Here is a 12,997-nt window from a genome sequence, read left to right as displayed (position 1 = left end):
AAATGGAAAGCATGGAGAATACTATGTGTATGACATGTACACATTTGCAGAAATTTTAATATGAGGAATGGATTTTCATATTTGTGCTGTGTTTAAAGCCTTATATCTTGACAGGATAAGCTCATTTCAGCTTCACTTCCTGCTCCAGTCATCTCCTGCCACTTGATTCATCTTTTTTTTTTTTAACACAAGATAGATTTTCTCAATCTTTTCACAAAAGCTAAGCCTCCTAAGACTGTCATTTATGGATGTAAGGATGTGGTTTGTCAGTTTAGCATTTCCTGAATCGTTTCTGCCAACACTGACCTTCCTAGCTCCTCAGCTCAGAAAAGGCACTCTGACTGTGTCATGTGCTTTGGTCTCAGAATTTTTTTTTGTCTTGTTTTTTTCAGACATAATCTCACTATGTAGCATGGGCTGACCTTTAAGTAGTGGTCTTCCTGCCTCCTGTTCCCCAGTGCTGGGATTCAGGTGAATGCCACCATGCTTCTTGTTGTTTTGATGGCACTGCCAACTGAATTGGTGACCTCACACATGCCAGGCAAGCCAAGTACCTCTACCAGAAAACTTCAAGCCTTCAACAAGGCTGCTCTTTTTCAAAATGAACTGCACAGAACACCCCTGACTCTACTCCTTCCATCCTCCATGTGCAACCCCTGGCTGCAGCTTTTTCTGTCTTTCACATGTTTTGCCACTTTGTCTAGATTTACATTTTCACTCTCATAAGACAGCTTTAAGTTCTAGAGGGTAGATGCATGTCCTGTCCTTGCCTGCTCTCATGATTTACAATCTGTGTCTCTCGAATCTTGAAGATGAGGCCAAGTTGGTATTCTACAGACTATGACGTTAATTCTTCCCTTTCTTGTAGCCATACTTCCCATAGCTTCCAGCTGTTGCACTGAAGTCTCTCATCATATTTCCAGAAGGCTTCTGGAAAGAGTGAATTCATGCAGCATCCAGAGAGCTGACGGGGACTGTGACTTGGCTGCTGTCATGTGAGTGCTCCTCAGCAAGAAAAACTGAATGTTGATTATCCCTTTGGCTAACAAGCAATAGCCTGGAATGTTTTTCCTGACACGCAACCCACACTTCATTTGAACAAGGGTAGGAAAAGTAACTTTTCTGTCCATTGAGCACCAGGCTACCTGGAGTAAACACACAATCTCTCTGTACTGGAATGCCCTGAGTCCTACGCACACTCTTCACCCTCCCAACAGTACTGTGTTGGGGTTAAATGTCCTCAGTTACCAGAAATCACTTAATGACTTTACTAAGATAAACAAGGAGGTTCTGTATGAAAAGAACAGCAATCAGAAACAGCACTCTCATAGGTCACAGTGTTAAACAATAACTTTCCCCAATCAGGAGATGTTTGCTGACACATTTACTCTCTAAATTCAAAAGGAATTTATGTGGCAGTGTCTGAACTTGTCACAGGACTGAATGCAATCCACCTGCAAATGCTCTTAGCTGCATTAGATTCTGGGGGAATGATGGTTCATGGTGAACCTCCTGGTCCTCCTACCTCTTCTACTCCACCCCAGAGTCAGTTCTGCAGTCCAACACCAACGTGACGGGAAAGCATCGTCTATCTTCCTATCATGCAGAAAAAACCAGTGGATAAGATTATACAGTTCAGCTGGGCAGTGGTGAAGCACACCTTTAATCCCAGCAAGAGGAAGAGGCAGGAAGCTCTGAGCCATGCTAGTCTACAGAGTTAGTTCTAGGGCAGACAGGGCTACACAGAGAAACCCTGTCTCAAAAAAAATTTACAAGTTCACCTGCTACAGTATTGCTAGCAAATAGCAGAGATGGGATTCTCACACAGATGACTTGTTTAAGAACACTATACATATTCCAAGATCATTGAAAAGAGAGATTGGAGCTCACCATAACACGTTCTTCCAAGGTCAAGTATGCCTTCAATCCTCGATTTTAGGAGGGTAAGGCAGATGGATCACCAGATCAAGGTCAGCCTGGGTCACATAGTGATGGTCTATCTCAACAAAGAAAAATTTTATACTCTTAAACTCTATCATGCCAAATGTGAGTTCTCTCCCTGGCATGCTGGGATTAACACTTCTGACGCATCTGGGTGATGCTGGTGAGCCATTTGGCATTCTTTCCTTTGGATTATAAAATACACCGTTGTTTATGTCCGAGCTCCTGAGACACCCAAGATTTCATTCTATTAACAAATTTGACAAGTATCTATTAGTCAGAGATGATGTACCAAGAAACTATTCCATGAACAAGGATACAGCAGAGATTCAATGGTCTCTGGTCCTCTGGCATCTCTAAGAGACTTTTTAACCAGCTGGGTTCTACTGGCCCATAGAATACTTTTTTATGGTAGTTTGAATCACTTTTAGGATTACACACACACACACACACACACACACGCACGCACGCACGCACGCACGCACACACACATGCACACGCACACACACGCATATACTTTTTTTTCCCAAGGGAAATGGGAAATACATTGTTTACTGTGTGTCATATGCCCAGTTATTGCTATTTTATTAGAAAAAATGAGATAATGAATGCTGATGAGTTTTCAGCATCTTTTCATAGACACCTACTCACTATGGAAATCGAGAAACCCTGATCCAAGACAAAGGGTTCTTAAAATGGCAGAGCTATTCAGTGACAAACAACGTTCTGTAGGTGCTGTTCTTTTAAACTCTACTTTATTTGGGATTCTTTAAGCCTCAACTTCCCTTCCAACTCCCCAACCCTAGGTAGGAGAGAAAGAAGGTTAAAAGCGAAAGAGGATGTAGACCTCTTTAGACTTAGTTCCAGCTGATTAGGGTCATTAGGTTCTTGGGGAAACACCAGTCTCAGTTGTCAGGATAGCTAGCAGCCCAGCAACAGCAACTGGCAAACACAGCAGGACAAACAAGCAGCCTTCTTTCTCCTCCAACCATCTCCTCAAAGATTCCCCACTCCCCTCTCAGAACATCCCTTGAACCATCCTTCTCTCTCCCTGGGCTCTTGCATTTATACCCTCTCCGAGTCCTCAGAATTCCAATAACTGCAGCTGGCAAAGAGCACAACCCTCTCTGAGGGAGAGGCAATTATCAGCTGTGGACAAAATAAGGGAGTCCCATATCCCACACTTGGAATTTAAAACAAAAACCTGTTTATATAACATAACTATGTTTTTTAAGAAACCAAAACTTCTACTGCAACCCTCAGATTAGGGGGCTGTGAATTCCTTTACATTTTTATGTGTAAACCTGTAAGCATGTTTCTAAGGAGAAGGTCTGAACCATGGGCTTTATGAGATTCTAAAAAAAATTCAAAGGTCTAATTAAGTTTTAAAACTATGCTTGGGGTCAGATGCTGAGGAGCAAAGAATTATTTGTCCAAGATTAAATAATCTTGAATGTCTGTAGAAGAAAACAGAGGGTGGAGAACTCTCCCAGCATTTCCTCAGTTCACGCTCCCCTGGATCCTTCAGCTTGGATGGCTTAGTGACTGGAGCCAGTGTAATCTTTGGCAGTCCTACAGGCTAATTATTGAATGACTGCTCTGCAGCTAGTGGCACTATTCTGGGAGGTTCGATAAACTGGGGGGGGGGGCGCTGAGGATATGGCCTGGTGGGAGAGAGTAGGTCACTAGGGATGTGACTTTGCCCCCACTCCCTTCTTTCCCATCGGTGTTGGATGCCCTGTGTCCTGTTGTTCACAACGTGAAGAACTCCTTCTACCACATTCTCCCACTGTCATGTTCTCACCAAATGCTCAGAGCCAATTGCTCACAGACTAAACCTTCTGAAACCATGAACTTCCCCTAAATCTGTCCTTTAAATAGTCCTGTAAGACTAATATGGTATACTCAATTGAAATTCTACCAAGATTTAATTTGATCTTAGTAAATATCATTGGCAATAGTTGGAGAGCCAGAAATTCAGAGAGTTGATAGCAACTTTTGTCATCCTGATGTCTGCATTGCAGCTATACTACTGAATGAAATTGACCGAGCCTCTTCTGGCTGCTCCGAGAAACCTAAACTTCCACTGTTCAACTCAAGTCCTTCCACATCACTGAAATGCATAGCTGTCATTTCAGCCTAAAGGAGGCATAGAAGATTGGCAAGGGGGCTAGAGAGATGGCTCTAGTGGTTAAGACCTCTGCTCTTCCAGAGGTCCAGAGCTCAATTCCCAGCAACCACATGGTGGCTCACAACCATCTATACTGGGGTCTGACATAGAGCACTCATACACACTAAATAAATAAATATTTTTAAAAATAATTTATTTAACTTTATTTTATGTGCATTAGTGTGAAGGTGTCAGATCCCTTGGAATTCGAGGTACAGACAGTTGTGAGCTGCCATGTGGGTGCTGGGAATTGAACCTGGGTCCTTTGGAAGAGCAGACAGTGCTCTTAACCACTGAGCCATCTCTCCAGCCCCCATAAATATTTTTTAAAAAGATTTACAAGGAAGTCTCAGGTACGATTAGAAAAAGTTTCCATAGGTATTTAAGAGACAGCTTCTTGGGATTACCAAAGAACACCATTGGTAATAAATAGGGTTTCAGTTTGGGGGGAGGCGGTATGGTTAGTGAATGTCAGACATCTAAAAGGTATAGTAACAAGAAATGGTGTAAACCTTCTGTATTTGTTACTTTTCTACTTCCCTGACCAAAACACCTGACAGAAACAATGTGACTGAGGAAAGATTTATTCAGCTGATGGTTTCTAAGTGGTCCAGTCCATGGTGGAAGTCAGTGGCAGAGTTCATGGTGGAAGACTGTGTGTAGCAGAAGCTTTTCACATCATGGTGGACTAGGAAGCAGAGAGTGAGGCCAGAACCAGTTGCTGGACTATAACTTTCAAAGTTAGTTGCTAGCAAACATTTCCACCAGCAAGTCCTTACCTCCCAAATGTCCCACAGCACCCCAAATAGGACCACAGCAGGGAGCAGGGATTGGAAACATTAGCCTTCAAGGAACATTCCAGGCTCAAAACATAACATTCACACTTTGATAAGGAAAAATGTGATTAAAGGATTAATATTTAGTTTTTTAAAGTACAAGCTTTTAATTAGAGAGGAATTAGGAAATAGACATATTTAATTTATTAGAGTGCAAATCTGTAACTTGAACTCTGTGCTGATAGGTTGAAAAGTACAGGGCAGTTGTGATTTGGTTTCAAAATTAGATTTTGTACTTTTAGCGATAAATTACAGATCCTCTGTTATGTTTTCTAACACTCAATATAAGAAGTATTATTTTCAAATGATTTTACTATGGAGCATACCTGTATTTGTCCAAACTGTAGTCATCTAACCATGATGGTATGTAAAGGCTTTAAGATGTGAGAGCAGTGTTTAAGATACAGGTAACATTCCTTGTATATCAAATGTAACTCCCAAGCGTCATATGCTAGAAGCTACGATTAATATTAATATAATTAAATATCGATAAACTTATTAGACTCTCCCCTCCATTTTCTGCCTTTGTATGTGACCCTATAAATGATCATTGTGCTTTTCTGATGCTCGAGACAGCAGTTTACTTGTTTACACCCTCTACAGTGACTGCATCAAGGAGCTTCCAGAGATACAATGAAAAGCTGCTATTGTTGGCAGGGCTGAGGTTCCCTGCACGTCATAGACATTATCTCTTGGATGGAAAAATCTGTTTTCCCCAGTGAAGTCATTCAGGAGGTTAGAAGAAGAGGGGAAGAAACAAACTTTAGGGAACAAACCCAGGTATAGCCAGCATAGCAGGACAGCAGGGCCATGGCCATTGGACTACTTTTTGTTGTTTTTGTTTTTTTTTTTAATATAATTTATTTAATTTTTATTTTATGTGTGAAGGTGAGCTGCCATGTGGGTGCTGGGAATTGAACCTGGGTCCTTTGGAAGAACAGACAGAGCTCTTAACCACTGAGCTATCTCTCCAGCCCTGGTTTTGTTTTTTTTGAGACAGTCTTTCTACATAACCCTGGCTGTCCTGGAACTCACTGTGTAGCCCGCACTGGCCTTGAACCTATAGAGATCCTCCTGCTTTTGCCTCTCAAGTACTGGGATTAAAAGCATTGGTCACCATGCCCTGTCTATTGGACTATTTTTAAGTACCCTCCCTGGAGGTGAGCTTGTGCCTATTGGGGATTATGAACCCGGGGGTGTCTAAGGGAGTTTGGGAGATGTGGATGCTATTTCTTTTCTCAATGTTGCCTCATCTTTTAATCACAAATGAAAGAGCAATAGGATACAAACTGAGGTTCAGTACATTCTACACATGAGGATTCTAAGCACCATCATAGAAATTGCATTCAAAGGTATGTCCTACAAGGATGGCCATAGGATAGGCTTCCACAAGCTTGGCTGCCTGTGGCTTTAGCACCCACTCAGTTACCACCTTCTATGGCTTCTTTCTGTGTATGCATGCTTCTCTCCTTTGGACATGGAGGAAGGAAGGAGCGGCAACTAGTTTTTTTGGTTTTTTTTTTTCCCCAATCTAGCAGTGCTACAGGCAGATTTTCTCCTACAAGAAAAAAAGAAAGAAAGAAAGAAAGAAAGAAAGAAAGAAAGAAAGAAAGAAAGAAAGAAAGAAAGAAAGAAACTGGCTGCTGAGAATCAGCATTGATTCTGAAGCCGTCTCCATGTAAGGAGATTTATTAGAGAGTACACTGTCTTCTATTAGGGTGTTTACTCCTTTCAATTGATTTTCTCCACAGTCTGGCTTTCCTATGATAAAGCCCACCCAAACCTTTCCACATCAGCTTCCTCTGTGGGTTCCACACATTATCTCATAATGATTTCTCCTAAGAGAGATGGCAGCCTATTCCCTGCCCCTTCCTTCATCTCCCTGTGAATACCACGCTTCAGGGTTTCAATTTATCAGGACATAGCTACATTAGACATGTAGATACAGCAGGATTTGCCACATTCCATCAGATCTGCCTGACATCTAATGGACAGTTAAAAGTCACATAATTTTTTTTATAATAAGAAAGTCTAATAACCCCAAATTGTGAGCACTACTTCATAGAAAAGTGGAAACAAATTCTGAATTGTGATTTAGAACTACACTATGTTAAATTTTATCATACAATAAAATATTTTAGTCAATTTTTCTACTGGCCAAATTTGACTTTATATCTGTAATGAGTTAATAAGTCCCTACCATATAAAAGGGCTTTTCAAAATTATATCTAGATTATCCCTCTATCAAGATGCAACGTTTCTTCAGTAGGAGAAACAAATTAAGTACTCAAACTAAAGCCATGGGAAATTAAGTACCCAAAAAAGGCATAACCTGAGTGCAGACTCAGAGGGAAGAAGGGGGTCTGGACAAAGATGTGCCTGAGAAGGGCAGTAAGGATGAACTGATTTTACTGGATGAAGTTTGAACAGGGAAGAGAATTATTTTACCTAGGTCAGTTATTATTGTTTTCTGTTTCCCTCCTTTCTTTCTCATTTTTTCCCTTCTCTTTCTCCTTCTCTTCCTCTTCATCCAGTTTCCCCTTTCTCTCATCCTCAGTTTAGATACTTTCTGCGGACAGCTGAGGACAAACGGACAGCAATGTCTGTAAAGTAAGGATTTCTCCTCTTGGTGTTCAACTTGAAGTCCCTGTGAATGCAATGTCCAAAAGTGAAGGCTAGGCTACCTACAAGTCACTAGTTCTTTGATATATTCATAATTCTTTTTTTTTTTTTTTTTTTTTTTTTTTGTCTTTTCAGGCAGGGTTGCTCCATGTAGCCCTGCTGTCCTGGAACTCACTGTAAACCAGTCTGGCCTTGAACTTAGAGATCCACCTGCCTCTGCCTCCTGAGTTCTGGGATTAAAGGCATGCACCACCACACCTAGCTTATGTTTGTAATTTCTATAAAGCTCTTTTTTCTTCTTTTTCTTTGCAGCCTTCATGTTAAACGCAGAAGAATCTGCATCAGCCCTCACAATCATACTTTGAAGCAGTGGATGAGAGCCTCAGAGGTAAAGAAGAGTGCCAAAGCAAACCTCTGCCAAAATAAAAAACAGCACAGCAGGAAGGACAGAAAAGGACACACTCTGGGAAAGCATGGACCACATGGCCACAAAACTCCTCGTTAGAATACATTCATGAACCTACAGTGATAACTCAAGGGAACTGGCCCATAGTTAGTTATAAATCTGTCAACTGAATCTTCCTTATTGACACCCAATAGTATTTTATTTTGTTAATGGATAATTACATCTAAGGGTATAAATTCAGTGGTAAAGCAGTCGGGTGGCATATGTCGGTTCAATTCCTAGCACCAAAAGCATACATGTAAGACCTGGGGTCTCACAGCGCAGGAGTTCAAGACCGCGCCCTTCCCAGAAACTCCCCCAGACCAAGACTCATTGCAAAAGCAAGAGGTTTATTAACCATTGCGCCATGGGGTCACCCCTGCCGGTCAGCAAAGAGTGGCACCCGGAGACAAAGGCCTTTAGGTTTTTAAAAGAAAAATTGTGGGAGATTTGAAGTTGCAGTCTTGGCAATTTAGGATTGGATGAGGAAGCTATAAAGTAAGATAATTGGTTAGTCTTAGGTGCTCAAGCTTGGCCAGTCCTGCCAAGTGTGGATGCAGCTGCAATTTAAGGTGGGGGTTCAGCCTTGAAGATTAGGGGCTGCGGACTTTTGGCTGCAGGTCAAAAGCTACTCAGAAGAAGTCTGGGTTCGTTGCTAAGAAATGCTATCTCAAAGACAAGGGTCTGGTCCTTTTTTTTTTTTTTTCTGAGTGAAGGTCATTGCTTGTTTGCCTTTTTTTATATCTGTCCTCACAGATAGGGTCACATCCTCCATTCTCTGGAAGGTACTAAGAGGCTTTAGCTTAACTTGAACCTAAAACTCAAAGCTATAGGCTTTAGAAGACATGCAGGTTACACAGTTAGTCTAACCCTTTCATACAAACAAGACTATGCACAAGCAACCAGTAATATGCTTAACTTAAAAACTAATTGAAAATATAAAATTCATTCTTATATATACATTTAAAGGGATAATATGGATATAATCAGTGTGTGTGTGTGTGTGTGTGTGTGTGTGCGCACAATACATACATATAAGAATTTCTTCACTAAGCCATTTGAAAAGTTGCAACATAATGGCCTTTGTCTTAGTTAATTTCTTGTTACTAAAACACATTTCTGATTAGGTAACGCCTAAAGAATGCAAGTTTATTTGGCTCAGGTTACTGAGATGAGAAAGCCTAAGAACTTGGCATGTCTGGTTGGCATCTGGTGAGGACCTTCTCAGTCTACCTGAATGTGACAGAGGTCTGAATATGGCAAGATAGCTCTGTGCGCCAACTCAGATCCTCTTCCCTTTCTCATAAAGCCACTAAGAACATCAGGGAGACTGCACCCTTGCAGCCTCATTTAACCCTAACTACATCCAAAGCTCTGCCTCCAAATGCCAATAGACTTAAGAACCAAGTTCTAATACATAACTGTCTGGAGAATGTATTTAAACCATAGCAGTACTTCAGTCCTGATTTATTTCTAGAATTATCACTTGGTATCCCCAAGAGGAAACACATTTTCTAAAATTTTCAGTCCAGCTCATATATTGCCTTTTGTTTTTATGTTGCTTTAATATTTTCAATATAAAAAAGTCTCTCAGGCTTTTTCTTTCTTCCCTTTCTTCCATTATTCCATAGCATAGACTTTTAAAAAGAGTAAAGGTTGGAATTGGTTTCACATTCCAGGTTTGTCTGATTGGCCTTCCTGATCAGAGCCAGTCTTTTCTGTTTCAAGCTTCCTATGAAGATTTTTATACTTTTTTTTTTCCTTTGTGGTTGTGTAACACCATTTTTTTTTTTTTTAAGTAGGAAAGTGTAAGCCAAGTTGCACTTAGAGGTTTGAGTGGCTATAATCATGTTGTAAACTCTAACGCTGAAAAAGAAACTGCCTCACTGCCCAGAAACATTTCTCTTCTGTGGTTCTCAAAGCAACCGCCGCATTCTAAATACAGACCCTGGACTGGTGGGTAATTTTGTTCTTAACAGAAGTCCTCTCCTCTCTTCTCTCTCTTTGTGTGTGTGTGTGTGAGAGAGAGAGAGAGAGAGAGAGAGAGAGAGAGGGAGAAAGGGAGAGAGGGGGAGAGAGGGGGAGGGAGAGAGAGGGAGAGAAGGGGAGGGAGGGAGAGGGAGAGAGGGAGAGGGAGGGAGAGGGAGAGGGAGAGAGAGAGAGAGAGACTGGCCCAGAACCAGCTTAAGTAGGTTAACCAGGCTGGTCTCAAACTCAAAGAGATCCACCTGGCTCTGCTTCCTGAATGCTGAGATTAAAGGCATGTACCACCTCTCTTAACTCTCTAGAAGCCATTTTTTAAAAAACTTCTAATCTACATTCTCCATGTTTTATGAGTTGATTCACCCTGGAGAAGCTTAGACACGTGGTAAAAGCTCATTTGCCATGACGAGCATTAGGATGGGGTCAGTTTTTCAGGCTGTCCTTGGTGTCTTGGGCAGTTTCAGGTAGTGGTATTAAAGAGTTACTCGGAGGTACAAAGGGGACACAAAAAAGTGCTAAACCTGATGTCAGTTAAAATATCCCCAATGCCTTTGCCCAGTGCCCCTCATAGAAACTGATGTAGCATGCAGTTTCTGTAGGTTCTTCGGCAATCCTGCAGCTTTGTTTGGTAGTTCTACTTCATGGATAAGGAAAGTGGAGGCTCATAGAGGTCAAATGCCTTGCGAAAGTAAGAGGCAGAGACAAGCTGTGTCCAGATTGCTGGATGCTTGCCAGTTCTTGCAGCCTCAGTGTTGGACAGAGATTCGTGGACATGGAGGTGAGAATATAATGGAACTCTGTCTCTGCTGTACCCAAATGGTGAGGGGACACATGCTGGTTTATAGCATGAAAACATCTGCCACCAGCACTGTGTGTGATGATTATTGGCCAAAGCCACTTTCACAGACCAAAACAGGCCTCAACCTGATTGGATGCACTTTCATATACTCTCAAAGTGGAAGAAACTCCAAGATATTACAGTCTTTGAGCTGAGAAATCTTTTTCGTCAGGTCCATTTTTTGAACCTATCATCAGATTTTTGTCTAGAAGTACAGCATTCTTCTGTTCTTTGAAAGGCAATTACTGTATCACCATCATCACCTAGACCAAAGTGCAGGTCTAAATGCTGAAGAAGGCAACACTGAATTTAAAATTGTAGTAATATTCAATGGTGTAAAAAATCAAAATAAGTTACAAGTTTTAAATTAGTCCCAATAGCCATGTTGAAAAGTTAAAATAAAAACTAAAACATTGATTTCTGAGCCTTTCAACCAGTCATTTGAATCATATATTTTTATTTTATTTCTTCTTGTAACTCATATCATCCATAATTTGATACAGTTTGGAGTTGCTATCAATATCAGTATTTTGTATGATATATTTTAAAAGCTGGTTGTTATGGTTTGGGTAGGTGTCCTCAAAGGCCTATGTTCTAAAGGCTTGTTCTTCAGACTGTGGTGCTCCTGGGAAGCAGTGGAAAATCTGGAATTTGGAGTCTAGTGGAACCAGCTTAGGTCACTGATGGTGTGAGCTTTCTTTGTTTCATACCACCAGGAATTAAGATGTCTCTTTGATCTTATATTTCCACCACAATATTCTGCCACAGGCCCAGAAGTAGTGGAGGTCCGACTGATCAAGGACTGAAACTTCTAAGACTGTGAGCCAAAATGAACCTTTCTGCTTTTTACGCTGATTTGTCTCAAGTATTTGTTACAGAAAGAGAGGGTATCAATGCAAGGATTTTATTGTAATGTAAATAATTAAAGAGATTATAAAAAAACCTCTTAGAGACTATCTTGTGTGCTTAGTGAAGTATTATCACTCTTGCTATACTATGGACATTATGGTATTGCGAGTGCTGTCACTTTAAACAAGTCAACCATGTTAACTGTAAGCAAGGGAGGAGAAGTATTTCTACCCTTTATTAAAAAACAAAATTTACATTTTATTATAAATTGATTTGTCTTTTTTTTAATAAAGGAGCAACTCAATTTTTTGCATTCTGTTCTTCTTATTTCAAGACTTAATTCCTTGATTAATGTCTTTGAGGTTTGTTTAGAAGTTTTAGTTCTTTCTTTTGTTTTTGTTCATTTGTTTGTTTGTTTGAGACAGGGTTTCTCTGTGTAGCCCTAGTTGTCCTGGACTCACTTTGTAGACCAGGCTGGCCTCAAACTCCCAGAGATCTGCCTGCCTCTGCCTCCCTGAGTGCTGGGATCACAGACGTGTGTCACTGCGCCCAGCAAATTTTAGTTCTTTTAGGGAGTTAGTACCATAATTTCAGATGAAGTGCTCAAAGTGCCATTTGTTTGTGCATCTTAGGCAACCATCTATGCCTCCTATTATGCCTATGTCTCTTCCTTTCTCTCTCCTCATCCTAACCCTCCAGTTTCTTTGCTATTATTTGTAAACCTTGACTGGTATAACTCCCTCCCATCCATTAGTGCACTGACCCTTCCTCTTTTTCTGATTCTCCTTCCATACTCTGCGAGCTATACTTGAACACTTATTTATACATAAGAGATTGGATACTACAGTTTCATAGTATAACAATGTCTTCATGCTTTCTCTATTACAGGTTCCCAGTCCTGACAGTTCTGACAACTTGGGCTGGATCATTCTTTGCTCAGGGACTCTTCTTATATAGATCCTTTCTTTCTTGTTTTGGTGAGTCACTCACTTGAAGTCTCAGGGCTGGTCAAAAAGACTACAGGGAATTCTCCATTTGTATGTGGGAAGCTGTTCATAGTTCTAAGAGTATAGATAACTGAGTTCATAGCCACTGTGGGGAGGTTGCATTCTTCCATTTGAGCAGCACCTTTGGCTCAGTGACAGACTAGGTGTCATCCAAATGTCTCCAGATGTTGCCAGATGTCCCTTGAGCAGAGAAAAAACAAGTATCTCTTCTCCAATTATAAACAACCAGCCTTAAATCTAAAGCAGATTTTTAAAATAGAAAGCCAGTTTAACTGAAGCATGTTTAAGGTGACCCCAATATTTCTC

General features: G+C 40.8%; 1 protein-coding gene across 1 annotated transcript in view; it reads left to right on the top strand.

Annotated features, from left to right (window-relative positions):
* Ccl28 (C-C motif chemokine ligand 28) overlaps positions 1-12,641 on the top strand; it is a 29,241-nt gene extending 16,600 nt beyond the window's left edge. The window contains exons 2-4 of the mRNA XM_055595812.1: positions 869-995; positions 7,882-7,957; positions 12,573-12,641. Of these exons, the coding sequence (XP_055451787.1) occupies positions 869-995; positions 7,882-7,957; positions 12,573-12,641 (272 nt within the window). The remainder of the gene's footprint in view (positions 1-868; positions 996-7,881; positions 7,958-12,572) is intronic.
* The last annotated feature ends 356 nt before the right edge of the window (positions 12,642-12,997 follow it).

This window comes from Psammomys obesus, unplaced genomic scaffold (genome assembly GCF_907164565.1).
Source record: "Psammomys obesus unplaced genomic scaffold, mPsaObe1.curated_primary_1811, whole genome shotgun sequence".
Lineage (NCBI taxonomy): Eukaryota > Metazoa > Chordata > Mammalia > Rodentia > Muridae > Psammomys > Psammomys obesus.
Note: the sequence above shows the minus strand (reverse complement) of the source record. Positions and strands in the feature narration are given on the sequence as shown.